Source organism: Bombina bombina, chromosome 4 (assembly GCF_027579735.1).
Source record: "Bombina bombina isolate aBomBom1 chromosome 4, aBomBom1.pri, whole genome shotgun sequence".
NCBI lineage: Eukaryota > Metazoa > Chordata > Amphibia > Anura > Bombinatoridae > Bombina > Bombina bombina.
In genome coordinates this window covers 582,385,159-582,407,399 of record NC_069502.1, presented here as the reverse complement: position 1 = coordinate 582,407,399, position 22,241 = coordinate 582,385,159, and the positions used below count along the sequence as shown (strand labels likewise).

The window sequence follows — 22,241 nt, the reverse complement described above, 5'->3', positions numbered from 1 at the left end:
TTTTTTGTTCCCTCCCGTTATTCATTCAGTGTCCTCTAGAGCTTGGGTATAGTTTTCCCAAAAGTAAGGAATGATGCCGTGGACTCTCCCTATCTTAGGAAGGAAAACATAGTTTATGTTTACCAGATAAATTCCTTTCCTTCCGGATAGGGAGAGTTCACGGCCCCCGCACGTTTTTTCTTGTCTATAGCGGCCCCCTATTATTTATCATATTCTTCTTGCACCATTTATACCCTAATATTTCTCCTACTTTTCCTTGTTCCCTCTGCAGAATGACTTGGGCAATGAGGAAGTGGGAGGGATATTTAAGCCTTTGGCTGGGGTGTCTTTGCCTCCTCCTGGTGGCCAAGTGTTGTATTTCCCAACAGTAAGGAATGATGCCGTGGACTCTCCCTATCTGGAAGGAAAGGAATTTATCTGGTAAGCATAAACTATTTTTTCTTGGATCAAATATGAGTCAACTTCAGTAATATTAGCTGCTCCAGCCTGGCGCCGCAGGACTTGGTATACGGCCATAGTGCATCTGCTTTTGCTTTCCATTGCTTTTTTCCCTCTGAGGGTCGTAGAAGCACAATCGGTTGTCTCAAGGTTCTTTTTTCTATCAAGATCTATAATCTCTAATTTAATGGCATGGACTTTGAACGCCTTGTTTTGGAACATAGAGATTTATTTGATTTGGTCATTGACTCTTTGATGCAGGCCAGAAATCCTGTAACACAAGACATTTAACACAAGATTTAAAGACATTTTAAGTTGTGTTCTACCAGAGGGTTTTCTTGGCATCCTTTAAAATTCCTAGAATCTTTCAGTTTTTCCAGAATGAACTTTGGTCTGGCCACAATTTTTTGCCTTATCTCTTTTTTTAATAGAAAGTTGGCTAAACTTCCTGATGTTCAGACTTTTGTTCAGGCATTAGTTAGAATAAGACCACTGATAGAACCTATTTCTTCACCCTGGAATTTGAACTTCTTTGAAGTGTTGCATTCCATTGATATTGACTATTATCTGGAAAACTACTTTTTCTATTAGCAATCTCTTTAGCATAAATAGTTTCTAAATCGTTAACCTTTGTCTTGTGATTCTACATGTCTCACTATTTACAAGGTGAAGGCTATACTTTGTACTAAATATGATTTTCTACATACGGAAAATACCAATCAACAGATGGTTGTTCCTTTATTGTGTTCACATCCTGCTAACTCTACGTAGCAGATATTACATAATCTGGTTGTAGTAAATGCTTTGAAGTTCTATCTCCATGCAACTAAAAGATTTCATACAAACTTCTAGTTTGTTTTTTCACTACTAAATCTAAGGTAGCGTTCGCCTCTTAACTCATAAAAAGGTATTCAATACTTTTTTGACGGTCACCTTTCTAAGAGTTTTATACTTGAAAGATTATTCAACTTTAGAGCAGATTTGCAAAGCTGCAACATGTCTTACCTGCATGTCTTATCCCATATGTTATGGAGGACTGTGGACCATAATCATTTTACGAAAGAAAACAAAATTTATGCTTTCCTGGTAAATTATTTTCTTTTGGAATGATGATGGTCCACAGGCCCAGCCCGTTTAAATTTTTGAGCAACAGTTCTAATGACACCTCTATAGACCCTCATTTGCCTTTCCTACTTTTCTTTCCTATTCTCTAGTCGTCTATACATAAAACTAAGAGAGATGTGAGGTGGGAGTGTTTTAAACCGCGTGTATGGGTTCTTGACCTCCTCCTATTGGCGGGAAATATACCCCATATGTTATGGAGGACTGTGGACCATCATCATTCCAAAAGAAAATAATTTACCAGGTTAGCATAAATTTTGTTTTTTATGTTGTACATTTATTCATTTTGTTCTTTTTATTATTTCTACAGTGACAGCTACCTGCAGTTTAAAGGTCATGCCCCACCTCCTCGATTGGCATCCATTTTGTCTTTTATCCTTGATGTTTTCCAGAAAAGCAAAACGGTTGATGTGGGGGATGCTGATATAATTCTGCCTTCCATTCTTAAGTGTTTCATGTTGGTCAATGACCCTCAAGGTAAAGCATAGTAACCTAGGTTATTTGTTATTAATATCATGTTTTCTCCTTGCGTCATTTAATATGTGTATTGTTTGGTGCAATTTCTTTTGACTTTTTTTGTGTCTTCAAATGTGTCACCTTTATGGCATGAGGAAGTGCCCAGGAGCTGAAGCACTTTCTCATTTCTAGTCGTGTGGGTGAAGCTCTTTTGGAGACTCTTACAGCCCACACACCTCTTACAGGGACACTGGATATCTTGTTTTAAAGAGTATATTCTTTTGAAAAGATGGGTTTCATATTCTCTGAGATGAAGGTTTTGGCTGCTGTTAAAGATGATCATGAGTTTTACAGCAAACTCCTGTTTTGGCTGAAAGGAAAATTACTTCCATTCCACCTATTTGACTTGGAAGAGCAAGTGACCACTTATTTAAAAATATATCATGCAGGTAAATCAATATTAAAAATGGTCATACAGATTTACATATGTTGCTATTTTGCCACCCCCCTCTTCCCAATGAGTTTATTATTGAAAAAATGCCATCACTGATTAATGCATTTACTTTATGGGGTAGTGTCTCCAAAGTAGGTTAGATACAAATATGAAGTGTAGTAGTGGATGCAGTATACAATGGAAAACACTTCAGCTTAAGGATACATACTAGTAGACAAAAGTCTACCATAGCAGGCGATTATATAATCTGATTATATAAAATCAGTCCAGTGAATAGCAAACAGTCAGCAAGTTTTGCGGTATGGTGTCGTATGGCTATACTGATGAAAAATTGTCCATGCAGCGTGATATGGCAGGTTTCCCGTATCACAAGTCGCTGAGGTATAGCTATAATGTAAGCGTTTAAGACTGTACCGCAATGATCCATTCCGCACTCAAAAAATGAGTGCAATATTTTCATATCACCATATTACAGGTTGTGCGGTCCACCTAAAATGCTTGCGTTATAGTCTATACCGTTGTGATCCATACCGCGATCTAAGACCATTAGTTATGGATTTTGTGAAAAAAACATGTTTCACAAAACTCATAACTAAAATGTTACAAAGTACTCCAACACCCCATAAACTACCTATTAACCCCTAAACCGCCACCCTCCCGTATTGCAAATACTATATTAAACTTATTAACCCCAATCTGCTGCCCACCCACATAGCCAACATTATATAATGCTAATAACCTATAAACCGCCGGCCTCAACATCGCTACTACTATAATAAACCTATTAATCTCTAAACCGTCGCCCCCCTACATTGCAACACACTAAATTAAACTATTAACCCCTATACTTAACACCCCCCTAATTTTAAATTAAATTTACAATATAACTATCTTTAAATAAAAACCTGTGAAATAAAAAAAACTAAGTTTAAACTCTAAAGTAACTTAACATTACTCTTTGAAAACAATAAAATTAGCGAAAAATAAAAAAACAAAATTACAAATTAAAAAAAATCCTAACACTACGAAAAAAATTACAAAAAATAAAAACTCTAAAATTATGAAAAATAAAAAACTATAAGATTACAAAAAATAATAAACAAAATTATGCAAAATAATAACAATTAAACCTAATCTAACACCCCTATAAAAACAAAAAAGCACCCTCAAAATAAAAATACCCCCTAACATAACAATAAACTACCAATAGCCCTTAACGACCAAGGACGTGCCAGGCTCGTCCTACAAAAAACGGTCGTTAACGACCAATGACGTGCCTGGCATGTCCTCTGGGTTTTCAAGCGCTTTTAAGGTATTGCAGTGATGCCTCGATATTGAGGCATCACTGCAATACCATTTTTTACCCACTGACGCAGAGAGCGCCACTCTGATCGTTGGTGGGTGGGAGCCATAGCAGGGAGGCGAGTGGGCGGCCCATCGCTGGATCAGTTCGGGCTAGCAGTTCCGGCAGTGCGCAAGGGTGTGCACGTGCATGCGAAGGGAAGGAGAGAGGGAGGGGGCAATAAGAAATAAAGTATTGGGAAAGGGATCTGGGAGGGGGGAGAGTTAGAGAGCTGTTTGGGGGGGATCAGGGAGGTTGGGGGCTAAGGGGGGATTCAACACTGCATTATATGTATAAAAAAAAAATATATATATATATATATATAAAGGCTTTTATTTTAGTACTGGCAGTGACAATTGTGAGGGGGGGAGGGAAGAGAGCTGTTTGAGAGGGGTCAGGGAGGGATCAGGGGGTGGGATGTGTCAGGTGGGAGGCTGATCTCTACATTAAAGCTAAAATTAACTCTGCAAGCTCCCTTATTAACCCCTTCACTGCTGGGCATAATACAAGTGTGATTCACAGCGGCATTTAGCGGCCTTCTTATTACCAAAAAGTAATGCCAAAGCCATAATTATCTGCTAATTCTGAACAAAGGGGATCCCAGAGAAGCATTTACAACTATTTGTGCCATAATTGCACAAGCTGTTGGTAAATAATTTCAATGAGAGACCTAAAGTTAACCTTTTCTTTTGCAAGATGTACCGAGCCCACGGATTCATCCTAACTTGTGGGATATTGTCCTTCCTGACAGGAAGTAGCAAAGAGAGCACCACAGCAGAGCTGTCTATATAGCTCCCCCCTTAACTCCAAAAACCCCCACCCCCCCGGGCATTCTCTTTGCTGGCTCTAAGCAGGAAGGGTAAAGAGAAGAGGTGTTAAACTGTTAGTTTTTATTTTATCTTCAATCAAGATTTTAACCACCTGCCAAGCTCTTCATTCCATTCCTCGGCCGTCAGTGGCTCAGTGTATGGAGGTAATCAGACTTATGGTAGCAGCAATGGACATAGTTCCGTTTGCTCGCTTGAATCTCAGACCACTACAACTATGCATGCTCAGACAGTGGAATGGGGATTATGCAGATTTATCCCCTCAGATAGATCTGGATCAAGAGACCAGAGACTCTCTTCTTTGGTGGTTGTCACAGGATCACCTGTCCCGGGGAATTTGTTTCCGCAGGCCAGGTCCAGGGATCCTCTGGCAGTACTGATAGATGCTCTAGCAGTACCCTGGTCGTTCAACCTGGCTTATGTGTTTCCACCTTTCCCTCTCCTTCCGCGTCTGATTGCCAGAATCAAACAGGAGAGAGCTTCGGTGATTTTGATAGCACCTGTGTGGCCACGCAGGACTTGGTATGCAGACCTGGTGGACATGTCATCTCTGCCACCATGGACTCTGCCACTGCGACAGGACCTTCTGATCCAAGGTCCGTTCAAGCATCCAAATCTAATTTCTCTGCAACTGACTGCTTGGAGATTGAACGCTTGATTTTATCAAAGCTGGGTTTCTCCGAGTCGGTCATAGATACCTTGATTCAGGCTCGAAAGCCTATCACCAGGAAAATCTATCATAAGATATGGTGTAAATATCTTTTTTGGTGCGAATCCAAAGGCTACTCATGGAGTAAGATCAGGATTCCTAGGATTTTGTCCTTTCTCCAAGAAGGATTGGAGAAGGGGCTATCAGCTAGTTCCCTAAAGGGACAGATATCTGCTTTATCAATTCTATTGCACAAGCGTCTGGCAGATGTTCCAGACGTTCAGTCATTCTGTCAGGCTTTAGTTAGAATCAAGCCTGTGTTTAAACCTGTTGCTCCGCCATGGAGTTTAAATTTAGTTCTTAATGTTCTTCAAGGGGTTCCGTTTGAACCCATGCATTCCATAGACATTAAGCTTCTATCTTGGAAAGTTCTGTTTCTAGTTGCTATCTCTTCAGCTCAAAGAGTTTCTGAGCTATCTGCTTTACAATGCGACTCGCCTTATCTTGTTTTCCATGCTGATAAGGTGGTTTTGCATACCAAACCTGGGTTCCTCCCTAAGGTTGTTTCTAACAGGAATATCAATCAGGAAATTGTTGTTCATTCTCTGTGTCCTAATCCTTCTTCTAAGAAGGAACGTCTGTTGCACAACTTAGACGTGGTTCGTGCCTTGAAGTTTTATTTGCAGGCAACCAAAGATTTTCGCCAATCATCTTCTTTGTTGTCTATGCTGGAAAGCGTAGAGGTCAAAAGGCTACGGCTACCTCTCTTTCCTTTTGGCTGAAAAGCATCATCCGTTTGGCTTATGAGACTGCTGGACAGCAGCCTCCTGAAAGAATTACAGCTCACTCCACTAGAGCGGTGGTTTCCACATGGGCTTTTAAGAATGATGCTTCTGTTGAACAGATTTGTAAGGCTGCGACTTGGTCTTCACTTCATACATTTTCCAAATTTTACAAATTTGATACTTTTGCTTCTTCTGAGGCTATTTTTGGGAGAAAGGTTTTGCAAGCAGTGGTGCCTTCCGTTTAGGTTCCTGTCTTGTCCCTCCCTTCATCCGTGTCCTAAAGCTTTGGTATTGTAATCCCACAAGTTAGGATGAATCCGTGGACTCGGTACATCTTGCAAAAGAAAACAGAATTTATGCTTACCTGATAAATTTCTTTCTTTTGCGATGTACCGAGTCCACGGCCCGCCCTGTCTATTCAAGACAGTATTTTTTATGTAATCTTCAGTCATCTCTGCACCTTATAGTTTCTCCTTTTCTTCCTTGGCCTTCGGTCGAATGACTGGGGGGTGGAGTTAAGGGGGGAGCTATATAGACAGCTCTGCTGTGGTGCTCTCTTTGCTACTTCCTGTCAGGAATGACAATATACCACAAGTTAGGATGAATCCGTGGACTCGGTACATCGCAAAAGAAAGAAATTTATCAGGTAAGCATAAATTTAGTTTCTTTCATGTAATTAGCAAGAGTCCATGAGCTAGTGACGTATGGGATATACATTCCTACCAGGAGGGGCAAAGTTTCCCAAACCTCAAAATGCCTATAAATACACCCCTCACCACACCCACAATTCAGTTTTTTACAAACTTTGCCTCCGATGGAGGTGGTGAAGTAAGTTTGTGCTAGATTCTACGTTGATATGCGCTCCGCAGCAAGTTGGAGCCCGGTTTTCCTCTCAGCGTGCAGTGAATGTCAGAGGGATGTGAGGAGAGTATTGCCTATTTGAATGCAGTGATCTCCTTCTAAGGGGTCTATTTCATAGGTTCTCTGTTATCGGTCGTAGAGATTCATCTCTTACCTCCCTTTTCAGATCGACGATATACTCTTATATATACCATTACCTCTGCTGATTCTCGTTTCAGTACTGGTTTGGCTATCTGCTATATGTAGATGAGTGTCCTGGGGTAAGTAAGTCTTATTTTCTGTGACACTCCAAGCTATGGTTGGGCACTTTGTTTATAAAGTTCTAAATATATGTATTCAAACATTTATTTGCCTTGACTCAGAATGTTCAACTTTCCTTATTTTCAGACAGTCAGTTTCATATTTGGGATAATGCATTTTGATTTGACCATTTTTTCTTACCTTAAAATTTGACTTTTTCCCTGTGGGCTGTTAGGCTCGCGGGGGCTGAAAATGCTTCATTTTATTGCGTCATTCTTGGCGCGGACTTTTTTGGCGCAAAAATTCTATTTCCGTTTCCGGCGTCATACGTGTCGCCGGAAGTTGCGTCATTCTTTGACGTTATTTCGCGCCAAAAATGTCGGCGTTCCGGATGTGGCGTCATTTTTGGCGCCAAAAAGCATTTAGGCGCCAAATAATGTGGGCGTCTTATTTGGCGCGAAAAAATATGGGCGTCACTTTTGTCTCCACATTATTTAAGTCTCATTTTTTATTGCTTCTGGTTGCTAGAAGCTTGTTCTTTGGCATTCTTTCCCATTCCTGAAACTGTCATTTAAGGAATTTGATCAATTTTGCTTTATATGTTGTTTTTTCTCTTACATATTGCAAGATGTCTCACGTTGCATCTGAGCCAGAAGATACTACAGGAAAATCGCTGTCAAGTGCTGAATCTACCAAAGCTAAGTGTATCTGCTGTAAACTTTTGGTAGCTATTTCTCCAGCTGTTGTTTGTATTGATTGTCATGACAAACTTGTTAAAGCAGATAATATTTCCTTTAGTAAAGTACCATTGCCTGTTGCAGTTCCCTCAACATCTAAGGTGCAGAATGTTCCTGATAATATAAGAGATTTTGTTTCTGAATCCATAAAGAAGGCTATGTCTGTTATTTCTCCTTCTAGTAAACGTAAAAAATCTTTTAAAACTTCTCTCCCTACAGATGAATTTTTAAATGAACATCATCATTCTGATTCTGATGACTCCTCTGGTTCAGAGGATTCTGTCTCTGAGGTTGATGCTGATAAATCTTCATATTTATTTAAAATGGAATTTATTCGTTCTTTACTTAAAGAAGTTCTAATTGCTTTAGAAATAGAGGATTCTGGTCCTCTTGATACTAATTCTAAACGTTTAGATAAGGTATTTAAAGCTCCTGTGGTTATTCCAGAAGTTTTTCCTGTTCCTAATGCTATTTCTGCAGTAATTTCCAAAGAATGGGATAATTTGGGTAATTCATTTACTACTCCTAAACGTTTTAAGCAATTATATCCTGTGCCGTCTGACAGATTAGAATTTTGGGACAAGATCCCTAAAGTTGATGGGGCTATTTCTACCCTTGCTAAACGTACTACTATTCCTACGTCAGATGGTACTTCGTTTAAGGATCCTCTAGATAGGAAAATTGAGTCCTTTCTAAGAAAAGCTTATCTGTGTTCAGGTAATCTTCTTAGACCTGCTATATCTTTGGCTGATGTTGCTGCAGCTTCAACTTTTTGGTTGGAAACTTTAGCGCAACAAGTAACACATCGTGATTCTCATGATATTATTATTCTTCTTCAGCATGCTAATAATTTTATCTGTGATGCCATTTTTGATATTATCAGAGTTGATGTCAGGTTTATGTCTCTAGCTATTTTAGCTAGAAGAGCTTTATGGCTTAAAACTTGGAATGCTGATATGGCTTCTAAATCAACTTTACTTTCCATTTCTTTCCAGGGTAACAAATTATTTGGTTCTCAGTTGGATTCCATTATTTCAACTGTTACTGGTGGGAAAGGAACTTTTTTACCACAGGATAAAAAATCTAAAGGTAAAAACAGGGCTAATAATCGTTTTCGTTCCTTTCGTTTCAACAAAGAACAAAAGCCTGATCCTTCATCCTCAGGAGCAGTTTCAGTTTGGAGACCATCTCCAGTCTGGAATAAATCCAAGCCAGCTAGAAAGGCAAAGCCTGCTTCTAAGTCCACATGAAGGTGCGGCCCTCATTCCAGCTCAGCTGGTAGGGGGCAGGTTACGTTTTTTCAAGGAAATTTGGATCAATTCTGTTCACAATCTTTGGATTCAGAGCATTGTTTCAGAAGGGTACAGAATTGGTTTCAAGTTGAGACCTCCTGCAAAGAGATTTTTTCTTTCCCGTGTCCCAGTAAATCCAGTAAAAGCTCAAGCATTTCTGAAATGTGTTTCAGATCTAGAGTTGACTGGAGTAATTATGCCAGTTCCAGTTCCGGAACAGGGGATGGGGTTTTATTCAAATCTCTTCATTGTACCAAAGAAGGAGAAATCTTTCAGACCAGTTCTGGATCTAAAAATATTGAATCGTTATGTAAGGATACCAACGTTCAAGATGGTAACTGTAAGGACTATCTTACCTTTTGTTCAGCAAGGGAATTATATGTCCACGATAGATTTACAGGATGCATATCTGCATATTCCGATTCATCCAGATCATTATCAGTTCCTGAGATTCTCGTTTCTGGACAAGCATTACCAATTTGTGGCTCTGCCGTTTGGCCTAGCTACAGCTCCAAGAATTTTTACAAAGGTTCTCGGTGCCCTGCTGTCTGTAAACAGAGAACAGGGTATTGTGGTATTTCCTTATTTGGACGATATCTTGGTACTTGCTTAGTCTTTACATTTAGCAGAATCTCATACGAATCGACTTGTGTTGTTTCTTCAAGATCATGGTTGGAGGATCAATTTACCAAAAAGTTCTTTGATTCCTCAGACAAGGGTAACCTTTCTGGGTTTCCAGATGGATTCAGTGTCCATGACTCTGTCTTTAACAGACAAGAGACGTCTAAAGTTGATTACAGCTTGTCGAAACCTTCAGTCACAATCATTCCCTTCGGTAGCCTTATGCATGGAAATTCTAGGTCTTATGACTGCTGCATCGGACGCGATCCCCTTTGCTCGTTTTCACATGCGACCTCTTCAGCTCTGTATGCTGAAGCAATGGTGCAAGGATTACACGAAGATATCTCAATTAATATCTTTAAAACCGATTGTTCGACACTCTCTAACATGGTGGACAGATCACCATCGTTTAATTCAGGGGGCTTCTTTTGTGCTTCCGACCTGGACTGTAATTTCGACAGATGCAAGTCTCACAGGTTGGGGAGCTGTGTGGGGATCTCTGACGGCACAAGGAGTTTGGGAATCTCAGGAGGTGAGATTACCGATCAATATTTTGGAACTCCGTGCAATTTTCAGAGCTCTTCAGTTTTGGCCTCTTCTGAAGAGAGAATCGTTCATTTGTTTTCAGACAGACAATGTCACAACTGTGGCATACATCAATCATCAAGGAGGGACTCACAGTCCTCTGGCTATGAAAGAAGTATCTCGAATCTTGGTTTGGGCGGAATCCAGCTCCTGTCTAATCTCTGCGGTTCATATCCCAGGTGTAGACAATTGGGAAGCGGATTATCTCAGTCGCCAAACGTTGCATCCGGGCGAATGGTCTCTTCACCCAGAGGTATTTCTTCAGATTGTTCAAATGTGGGAACTTCCAGAAATAGATCTGATGGCGTCCCATCTAAACAAGAAACTTCCCAGGTATCTGTCCAGATCCCGGGATCCTCAGGCGGAGGCAGTGGATGCATTATCACTTCCTTGGAAGTATCATCCTGCCTATATCTTTCCGCCTCTAGTTCTTCTTCCAAGAGTAATCTCCAAGATTCTGAAGGAATGCTCGTTTGTTCTGCTGGTAGCTCCGGCATGGCCTCACAGGTTTTGGTATGCGGATCTTGTCCGGATGGCCTCTTGCCAACCGTGGACTCTTCCGTTAAGACCAGACCTTCTGTCACAAGGCCCTTTTTTCCATCAGGATCTGAAATCCTTAAATTTAAAGGTATGGAGATTGAACGCTTGATTCTTGGTCAAAGAGGTTTCTCTGACTCCGTGATTAATACTATGTTACAGGCTCGTAAATCTGTATCTCGAGAGATATATTATAGAGTCTGGAAGACTTATATTTCTTGGTGTCTTTCTCATCATTTTTCTTGGCATTCTTTTAGAATACCGAGAATTTTACAGTTTCTTCAGGATGGTTTAGATAAGGGTTTGTCCGCAAGTTCTTTGAAAGGACAAATCTCTGCTCTTTCTGTTCTTTTTCACAGAAAGATTGCTATTCTTCCTGATATTCATTGTTTTGTACAAGCTTTGGTTCGTATAAAACCTGTCATTAAGTCAATTTCTCCTCCTTGGAGTTTGAATTTGGTTCTGGGAGCTCTTCAAGCTCCTCCGTTTGAACCTATGCATTCATTGGACATTAAATTACTTTCTTGGAAAGTTTTGTTCCTTTTGGCCATCTCTTCTGCTAGAAGAGTTTCTGAATTATCTGCTCTTTCTTGTGAGTCTCCTTTTCTGATTTTTCATCAGGATAAGGCGGTGTTGCGAACTTCTTTTGAATTTTTACCTAAAGTTGTGAATTCCAACAACATTAGTAGAGAAATTGTGGTTCCTTCATTATGTCCTAATCCTAAGAATTCTAAGGAGAAATCGTTGCATTCTTTGGATGTTGTTAGAGCTTTGAAATATTATGTTGAAGCTACGAAATCTTTCCGTAAGACTTCTAGTCTATTTGTTATCTTTTCCGGTTCTAGGAAAGGCCAGAAAGCTTCTGCCATTTCTTTGGCATCTTGGTTGAAATCTTTAATTCATCTTGCCTATGTTGAGTCGGGTAAAATTCCGCCTCAGAGAATTACAGCTCATTCTACTAGGTCAGTATCTACTTCCTGGGCGTTTAGGAATGAAGCTTCGGTTGACCAGATCTGCAAAGCAGCAACTTGGTCCTCTTTGCATACTTTTACTAAATTCTACCATTTTGATGTATTTTCTTCTTCTGAAGCAGTTTTTGGTAGAAAAGTACTTCAGGCAGCGGTTTCAGTTTGAATCTTCTGCTTATGTTTTTCGTTAAACTTTATTTTGGGTGTGGATTATTTTCAGCAGGAATTGGCTGTCTTTATTTTATCCCTCCCTCTCTAGTGACTCTTGTGTGGAAAGATCCACATCTTGGGTAGTCATTATCCCATACGTCACTAGCTCATGGACTCTTGCTAATTACATGAAAGAAAACATAATTTATGTAAGAACTTACCTGATAAATTCATTTCTTTCATATTAGCAAGAGTCCATGAGGCCCGCCCTTTTTTTGTGGTGGTTATGATTTTGTATAAAGCACAATTATTCCAATTCCTTATTTTATATGCTTTCGCACTTTTTTATCACCCCACTTCTTGGCTATTCGTTAAACTGAATTGTGGGTGTGGTGAGGGGTGTATTTATAGGCATTTTGAGGTTTGGGAAACTTTGCCCCTCCTGGTAGGAATGTATATCCCATACGTCACTAGCTCATGGACTCTTGCTAATATGAATGAAATGAATTTATCAGGTAAGTTATTACATAAATTATGTTTTTTCTTCTTAAATGGAAAGAGTCCACAGCTGCATTCATTACTTTTGGGAATTTAGAACCTGGCTATCAGGAGGAGGCAAAGACACCCCAGCCAAAGACTTAAATCTCCTCCCACTCCCCTCATCCCCCAGTCATTCTTTGCCTTTCATCCCAGGAGGTTGGCAGAGACGTGTCAGAATTTAAAATTTTTGTTTTTTGTCTCTTATGGAGGGTAGTACTCTTTGGCATGGGACAGGAGTTTTAAGTAGTCCTGTCAGTCTCTCAGTGAGGGCTTGGATGAAAGTTAGAGTCCAGAGATGCAGGGAGAGCCTTTCTGCGAAATCATCCTATTAACAGCTCCTCAAGCAACCGGCGTTTTCGAACTTCGCTCCGCTGCATGCTTTCTTCTCTCAAGTCCATGGCGGAGGCGATGCCACTATTCGTCACACTTTGAAAGGCTGTGTTCCTGTTCCACAGCGTAGATTCCGGTAAGATCGTTTCATTTTACTTTATCGTCAATGTACTGTAATATGAATGTTTTCCAGAGAGGCTACCACACCTTTGCGGGTCTAACTATATGACATAAGGGTCTCAGTGAGTCTCTGTTAGTATCTTGGATTTGAGGGTTAATATCTCCTGAGGGGGGTTATTGAACAGGGAGGTTTATAATCATGTTTGTTATGTAATTCAACCTGTGTGATGTTTATGGGCTCGTGGTTGGAACTTTGGAAGCGACGCGGCCTTTTGGTTGGGCGCACTTTTTTTGGACTGTTCGGTTCACCTTGTGTTCGGGAGTGGTTCTGTTCCGTTCCCCATTTCCGTATTCCTGACCATGTGGCGAAGGAGATATTCTAGTCCGCAGGGATCTGGTCATAGGAGGTGGTGAGTGCCCCAGTCATTGTGGGTGTCAGGTGCCGTTTTTGTTTTCATACTTAGCATCAGATTCCTCCATTACTGGATAAAGGAAATATCAATATGGACTGAGACTGTGCTCATTTCAGATTCAGTTACGGAGGATTCTGATACAGAGACTATTTTGATTTCAGATTCTGTGTCCGGTGATGACTCCGGTTTGGCCTCGTTGACACATGTCGACCAGTTTTGTTCCGTATGCCATATAAGAGCGCCTGGTTCCTCGTGCTCAGGGAATCAGAGGACTGCTGAGCCATCCGCCTCTGGCAGCCCCTTCCTCCAAGAGGCACGTTCCCTTCCAATTCATACTTGTACACATGCAGGTAACCCGGGTCTTCAGCCTTGGGGTGGGCCTCTACAGTTCCCCGCGGGTGTAACTGTTCCCCGCGGGTGTAACTGTTCCGGAGTGTTGTGCCTTTCGTTACATTATTGCACGCCTTAGCGTATTGCTTAGACATCTTTTTCAGTTATTTAATTGATCCTATCGTTAACAGTCTGATAATTCAAATGGTGCAACTAATTAGACATGTGGGGTTATCTCCTGTTTGTCATTTGTTTGAGATCTTTCCCAGTTTTTTGAAAGATAGGGTTCCGTTTGGCTGGTCCTGCGGGTAGGCCTGTGTCTTTTGGGCGTTAACCTTCGGGTTGCCTTATATTTTATTTTGTATCCGATGGGATGTCTTTTATTTGTGTTTGTTTCCTTCGGGAACCATCTGGGATCAATACTCTTTGTTACTTCTTCGGAAGTTGTTTGGACATGTAAGTCCTATGTTTAATAATGTCTGTTTTCTTTTTTTCGCCTATGTGGGAGAATTTATGCAGCTTGCCGTTAGATCCCTGAGTACAGGCTGGTCCTGTCGGGTTCGTTTGGTTTTGTGGCTGTTCAGACATGTGGCACTATTTCGGCTGGACTGGTTTGGTAGTAGCGCTGAGTGCTCAAGTTTTTATTGTTTTTTTATGTTCAACTAAGTATTCGAGAGGGCCTGTCGGTTTGCAAGGCGGGAAAGGATGGTTTCAGTCCTTATAGCCTTCAGTCATAGATGGCCAGGCAGGGGAGTTTTCCGTTGGGGTGTTTAGTTCTAGGGTAAGGTTTTCCTGAACTATTAGGTGCCCGGACCTGTTTTTCCCCCTGAGACTTCCGGTTGCTGAAGCTTTGCTTGGCCTTTTTTTTTTCTGACCCAGTCTTGGGTGGTTTTGGAATCTTAGATCTCAGGGCTGGTTGGGGTGTTCCAGGGTAGTGGGAACTTGGGCTATGTCCTTGCTCCATCTACCTAACCTGGTCATGGTTGGCCAGGTTATCGGAGTATTTTTTACTCCTTGCCACACAGTAACCCATGTCATCTAGATTCCAGTTTCTGGTGCGCCTTGGGATGGCGTTCCCCTGTTAGTTTGCCAGTGTACCCGTGGATTCTCTGCAGGTGAATGGGTTGGCTGTGCCTCTGTTGGGTGAACTACTTGTGAGGGGGTCCTTTCGAGGACATTTGCAGGGGATTTCTTTTCTCCTCCCATTTAGCCGGTGGTTTTCGGGCCTTGAAGACGGTTATTGCCCTTCCGACCTCTTCCCTTTTTCTTTAGGGGATATTCTCTTCCTAGGAATACAGAGTCCTTACTAGGGGCTTTTCCTGGTCGGGAAGTGGAAGATGGACTGGGTTCCACCTGGATTCTTGCTGGTTCCATGTCAGACTGTGGGTCCTTGTTTTGATAGATCCTTAGTTCTATGGCCATGTCTGTTTTTCAGAGTTGGGTTGTACTTATACTCTGGGGGGATGGCTCTGCCATCTTTATGCTCTTTCCTGTACCAGTTTCGGGATCTTTGTTCCCTTGTATTGGTGGCCCAGTTGGGTCTGCAGGTCAGGATGCTAGAGCGATCTTTGGGTCAGAGTATCCTTTGGGATGTGTGAGCTTGCTTAGTCTATTCTGATAGCTCAGTCTGCTAGGGGATGGGTTTTCCTTTCTCCTTTGACAGGAGACGGTTTCCTCTTCCTTCGGGTTCTGAGAGTATTCTCTCCTCAGGGGAGCCTCGATGGAGGCTTTGTGTTCCCCTTTTTAGGGACCTGTGAGTAGGTCTGACGACTTAGGTTGCCTGGAGCGTGCCCTCTGTTCGGGGGCTGTTTTGTGCGGTCCGTTTCTTGATGACTGCTTCTTCTTCCTTGCAAGCTCCCTCTGTATCGTCCTGTTATGGACTCTGTGTTCTTGAACTTGGGGTTTTGCCTGGGTCTATTACACACTCTTTCACGGTCCAATACTTGGGTATTCTATTGGCAGGTGCTGGGAGGACTTTGCCTCTTAAGTTGCGTTCCATGCTTGCAGGTTGTTGGGGAGAGGTCTTTTCGGTCTCCGTGCCCGGTATTATCCCGGGTTTCGGCTGGTATAGGCGTGGCCTCTTTACCTGTTTGTGTTCATTTTGCTCTCTGTGTGCTGGGCCCACACCTGGAAGAGCTTTTTTTTGTATTAAGGGACTTTTGGGTTTCCTTGGTCCTCCTTTGTCTTGTTCCCCTTGGGGATATCGACTGGTTCACCCTTCATTTGTGAGAGGTGAGTGGTGGGGGAAAGAGTCCACAGCTCCCCACCCGTAATTTTATGTGGGGTGTCCTTACATTCTTCTGGCACCTTTTCACTTTGATATTTCTTCTGTTCCTTGTTCCTCGGCAGAATGACTGGGGGATGAGGGTAGTGGGAGGAGTATTTAAGCCTTTGGCTGGGGTGTCTTTACCTCCTCCTGGTGGCCAGGTTCTTAATTCCCAAAAGTAATGAATGCACCTGTGGGCTCTTTCCATTAGAAGAAAAGGAAATTATCAAGTAAGCATAATTTATGTTGTTTTTTTTGTTTTGTTTTTTTTTATCGCATTTGGCGGTGAAATGGTGTCATGAAATATACCAAAATGGGCCTAGATCAATACTTTGGGTTGTCTACTACACTTAAGCTAAAATTAACCCTACAAGCTAACTAATTAACCCCTTCACTGCTGGGCATAATACAAGTGTGGTACGCAGCAACATTTAGCGGCCTTCTAACTATCAAAAAGTAATGCCAAAGCCATAATTGTCTGCTATTTCTGAACAAAGGGGATCCCAGAGAAGCATTTACAACTATTTGTGCCATAATTGCACAAGCTGTTTGTAAATAATTTCAGTGAGAAACCTATAGTTAGTAAAACTAACTTGTGCTAAGATTTCTACGTTGATATGCGCTTCTCAGCATTGTTGAAGCCCGATTCCTCTCAGAGTACAGCGAATGTCAGAGGGACGTGAAGGGAGTATCACTTATTGAATACGATGATTTCCCTAACGGGGGTCTATTTCATAGGTTCTCTGTTATCGGTCGTAGAGATTCATCTCCTACCTCCCTTTTCAGATCGACGATATACTCTCAATTTACCATTACCTCTACTGATAACTGTCTCAGTACTGGTTTGGCTATCTGATATATGTGGATGGGTGTCTTTTGGTAAGTATGTTTTTTATTACTTAAGACACATCATCTATGGTTTGGCATTTATATAAAGTTCTAAATATATGTATTGTACTTATATTTGCCATGAGTCAGGTTCATGTATTTCCTTCTGCAGACTGTCAGTTTCATATTTGGGGAATATAAACATTTTTTTAAGAAAAATTTTTCTTACCTGGGGTTTAGTCTTTTTTTCAATTGACTACTTCTTGCAAATTGCGGGTGGTATTAGGCCCGCGGGTGCGTCAAATGCTAAACTTTATTGCTTTATTTTTGGCGCAAAAATACGTCTGATGCAACTTCGTCATTTCCAGCGTCATAGTTGACGCTCAAGCCTTATACTCAGTTGCGTCATTAGTGACGCGAGTGTGTCATTTCCGGTTATTGGCGCCAAAAAAGTTTTCAGTTACGTTGTGCGTCATACTTGGCACCAAACTTTTTCATTATTTCAATACCCCATTGATGTTTGCCTCTTGCCTTTTTCTCTATCAGAGGGCTATGCTATATGCATTTTTTCCCATTCCTGAAACTGTCATATAAGGAAATTAATAATTTTGCTTTATATGTTGTTTGTTCTTTTACATTTTGCAAGATGTCTCAATCTGATCCTGCCTCAGAAGTTTCTGCTGCCTGACATCGGTTCTACCAAAGGTAAGTGCATTTGTTGTAAGATTGTGGAAATTATTTCGCCGAATATCATTTGTAATAGTTGTCATGATAAACTTTTACATGCAGATAGTGTGTCCATCAGTAATAGTACATTGCCAGTTGCAGTTCCTTCAACTTCTAATGTACATGATATACCTATGAATTTTAAAGAATTTGTTTCTGATTCTATTCAGAAGGCTTTGTCTGCATTTCCACCTTCTAATAAACGTAAAAGGTCTTTTAAAACTTCTCATTCAGTTGATGAAATTTCAAATGACCAACAACATAATAATTTATCCTCTTCTGATGAGGATCTATCTGATACAGAAGATCCTTCCTCAGACATTGACACTGACAAATCTACTTATTTATTTAAAATAGAGTATTTGCGTTCTTTATTAAAAGAAGTGTTAATTACTTTGGATATTGAGGTAACCAGTCCTCTTGACGTGCAGTCTAATAAACGTTTAAATGCTGTTTTTAAACCTCCTGTGGTTTCTCCAGGGGTTTTTCCTATTCCTGAGGCTATTTCTGATATGATTTCTAAGGAATGGAATAAGCCAGGTACTACTTTTATTCCTTCTTCAAGGTTTAAAAAATTCTATCCTTTACCAGCAAATTCTATAGAGTTTTGGGGAAAAATCCCCAAAGTTGGTGGGGCTATTTCTACTCTTGCTAAACGTACCACTATTCCTATGGAAGATAGTACTTAAGGATCCTTTAGATAGGAAGCTTGAATCTTATCTAAGGAAAGCCTATTTATATTCAGGTCATCTTCTCAGACCTGCAATTTCTTTGGCTGATGTTGCGGCTGCATCAACTTTCTGGTTGGAGAATTTAGCGCAACATGAATTGGATTCTGACATATCTAGCATTATTCGCTTACTGCAATATGCTAATCATTTTATTTGTGATGCCATTTTTGATATTATCAAAATTGATGTTAGATCCATGTCTTTAGCTATATTAGCTAGAAGAGCTTTGTGGCTTAAATCTTGGAATGCTGATATGACATCTAAATCTAGATTATTATCTCTTTCTTTCCAAGGTAATAATTTATTTGGTTCTCAGTTGGATTCTATTATTTCAACTGTCACTGGGGGAAAGGGAGTTTTTCTGCCTCAGGATAAAAAACCTAAGGGTAAATCTAAGGCTTCTAACCGTTTTCGTTCCTTTCGTCAAAATAAGGAACAAAAACTTAATCCTTCCCCCAAAGAATCTGTTTCCAAATGGAAGCCTTCCTCAAATTGGAATAAATCCAAGCCATTTAAGAAACCAAAGTCAGCCCCTAAGTCCACATGAAGGTGCAGCCCTCATTCCAGCTCAGCTGGTAGGGGGCAGATTAAGGTTTTTCAAGGATATTTGGATAAATTCTGTCCAAAATCAATGGATTCAGAGCATTGTCTCTCAAGGGTATCGAATAGGATTCAGAGTAAGACCTCCTGTGAGAAGATTTTTTCTCTCACGTATCCCAGCAAATCCAGTAAAAGCTCACGCTTTCCTGAAGTGTGTTTCAGACCTGGAGTCTTCAGGGGTAATCATGCCAGTTCATTTTCAGGAACAAGGTTTGGGGTTTTATTTAAATCTATTCATTGTCCCAAAGAAGGAAAATTTATTCAGACCAGTTCTGGATCTGAAAATTTTGAATCGTTATGTAAGAGTACCAACTTTCAAGATGGTGACTATAAGGACTATTCTGCCTTTTGTTCAGCAAGGACATAATATGTCCACAATAGACTTGCAGGATGCATAACTTCATATTCCGATTAATCCAGAGCATTATCAGTTTCTGAGATTCTCTTTTCTAGACAAGAGTTACCAATCTTTTCAAAGGTTCTAGGTGCCCTGCTCTCTGTAATCAGAGACAAGGGTATTGCAGTGTTTCCTTATTTGTACGATATATTGGTACTAGCTCAGTCTTTACGTTCTGCAGAATCTCACACGAATCAACTAGTGTTGTTTCTTCGGAAACATGGTTGGAGGATCAATTTACCAAAAAAGTTTCTTGATTCCTCAGACAAGGGTCACCTTTTTAGGCTTCCAGATAGATTCAGTGTCCATGACTCTGTCTCTAACAGACAAGAGACGTTTAAAATTGGTTGCAGTCTGCCGGCACCCTCAATCTCAGTCATTCCCTTCAGTGGCTTTGTGCATGGAAGTTTTAGGTCTCATGACTGCAGCATCGGACGCGATCCCCTTTGCTCGTTTTCACATGAGACCTCTACAACTTTGTATGCTGAACCAATGGTGCAGGGATTATACAAATATATCACAATTAATATCCTTAAATCCCAATGTACGACACTCTCTGACGTGGTGGATAGATCACCATTGTTTAGTTCAAGGGGCTTCTTTTGTTCGGCCAACCTGGACTTTGATCACAACAGATGCAAGTCTTTCAGGTTGGGGGAGCTGTTTGGGGATCTCTGACAGCACAAGGGGTTTGGAAATCTCAAGAGGCGAGATTACCAATAAATATTTTAGAACTCCGTGCAATTCACAGAGCTCTTCAGTTTTGACCTCTGTTAAAGAGAGAACCGTTCATTTGTTTTCAGACAGACAATATCACAACAGTGGCATATGTCAATCATCAGGGTGGGACTCACAGTCCCCAAGCTATGAAAGAAGTATCTTGGATACTTGATTGGGCGGAATCCAGCTCCTGTCTAATCTCTGCGGTGCATATCCCAGGTGTAGACAATTGGGAGGCGGATTATCTCAGCCGTCAGACTTTACATCCCGGGGAGTGGTCTCTCCATCCAGATGTGTTTTCTCAGATTGTTCAGATGTGGGGGTCTTCCAGAGATAGATCTCATGGCCTCTCATCTAAACAAGAAACTTCCCAGAAACCTGTCCAGGGATGTTCAGGCGGAAGCAGTGGATGCGCTGACACTTCCTTGGTGTTATCCTGCTTACATTTTCCCGCCTCTAGTTCTCCTTCCAAGAGTGATCTCCAAAATCATCATGGAACAATAATTTGTGTTGCTGGTAACTCCAGCATGGCCACACAGGTTTTGGTATGTGGATCTGGTTCGGATGTCCAGTTGCCAGCCTTGGCCACTTCCCTTAAGGCCAGACCTACTGTCTCAAGGTCCGTTTTTCCATCAGGATCTCAAATCATTAAATTTGAAGGTATGGAAATTGATCGCTTAGTACTAAGTCATAGAGGTTTCTCTGACTCAGTAATTAATACTATGTTACAAGCTCGTAAATCTGTCTCTAGAAAGATTTATTATAGAGTTTGGAAGACTTACATTTCATGGTGTTCTTCTCATAAATTCTCCTGGCATTCTTTTAGAATTCCTAGAATTTTACAGTTTCTTCAGGATGGTTTGGATAAGAGTTTGTCTGCAAGTTCCTTAAAGGGACAAATCTCTGCTCTTTCTGTTTTATTTTACAGAAAGACTGCTATACTTCCTGATATCCACTGTTTTGTACAGGCTTTAGTTCGTATTAAGCCTATCATTAAATCAATTTCTCAGATAGAGAATAGAAATGTAAACAACATTACAATTTACTTCTATTATTTATTTTGCTTTATTTTTTAGACATCCTTTGTTGAAGAAAAAGCAATGCACATGGAGAGCCAATCACACGAGGCTTCTATTTGCAGCAACCAATCAGCAGCTACTGAGCATATCTAGATATGCTTTTTAGCAAAGAATATCAAGAGAATAAAACAAATTAGATAATATAAGTAAATTAGAAAGATGTTTAAAATTGCATTCTCTTTCTAAATCATGAAAGAAAAAATGTGGGTTTAATGTCCCTTTAATTTGGTTCTGAAGGCTTTACAGGCTCCTCCATTTGAGCCTATGCATTCTTTGGACATTAAACTACTTTCTTGGAAAGTGTTGTTCCTTTTGGCTATCTCTTCTGCTAGAAGAGTTTCTGAGCTATCTGCTCTTTCTTGTGAGTCTCCTTTTCTGATTTTTCCTCAGGATAAGGCAGTTTTGCAGACATCTTTTCAATTTTTACCTAAGGTTGTGAATTCTAACAACATTAATAGAGAAATTGTTGTTCCTTCCTTGTGTCCTAATCCTAAGAATTATTTGGATGTGGTAAGAGCTTTGAAATATTATGTGGAAGCTACTAAAGATTTCAGGAAGACTTCCAGTCTATTTGTTTTATTTTCTGGTCCTAGGAAAGGTCAGAAGGCTTCTGCTATTTCCTTGGCTTCTTGGTTGAAACTTTTGATTCATCAAGCTTATTTGGAGTCGGGTCAGGCCCCGCCTCTGAAAATTACAGCTCATTCTACTAGATCAGTCTCCACTTTGTGGGCCTTTAAGAATGAAGCTTCAGTTGATCAGATTTGCAAAGCGGCAACTTGGTCCTCTTTGCATATATTTACTAAATTCTACCGTTTTGATGTATTTGCTTCTTCAGAAGCAGTTTTTGGTAGAAAAGTTCTTCAGGCAGCTGTTTCAGTTTGATTCTTCTGCTTTTGATTTAAGTTTTTTTCTTTCATTCATGAGAATAAACTTATTTTTTTGGGTTGTGGATTAATTTTTTCAGCGGAAAATGGCTGTTTTTATTTTTAGACCTCCCTCTCTAGTGACTCTTGCGTGGAGTTCCACATCTTGGGTATTGCTATCCTATACGTCACTAGCTCATGGACTCTTGCCAATTACATGAAAGAAAACATAAT

At 40.6% G+C, this 22,241-nt stretch overlaps 1 protein-coding gene across 1 annotated transcript in view; it reads left to right on the top strand.

Annotated features, from left to right (window-relative positions):
- Positions 1–22,241, top strand: part of MMS22L (MMS22 like, DNA repair protein) — an 881,591-nt gene that overhangs the window by 806,595 nt on the left and 52,755 nt on the right. The window contains exon 26 of the mRNA XM_053712068.1: positions 1,871–2,037. Within this exon, the coding sequence (XP_053568043.1) occupies positions 1,871–2,037 (167 nt within the window). The remainder of the gene's footprint in view (positions 1–1,870; positions 2,038–22,241) is intronic.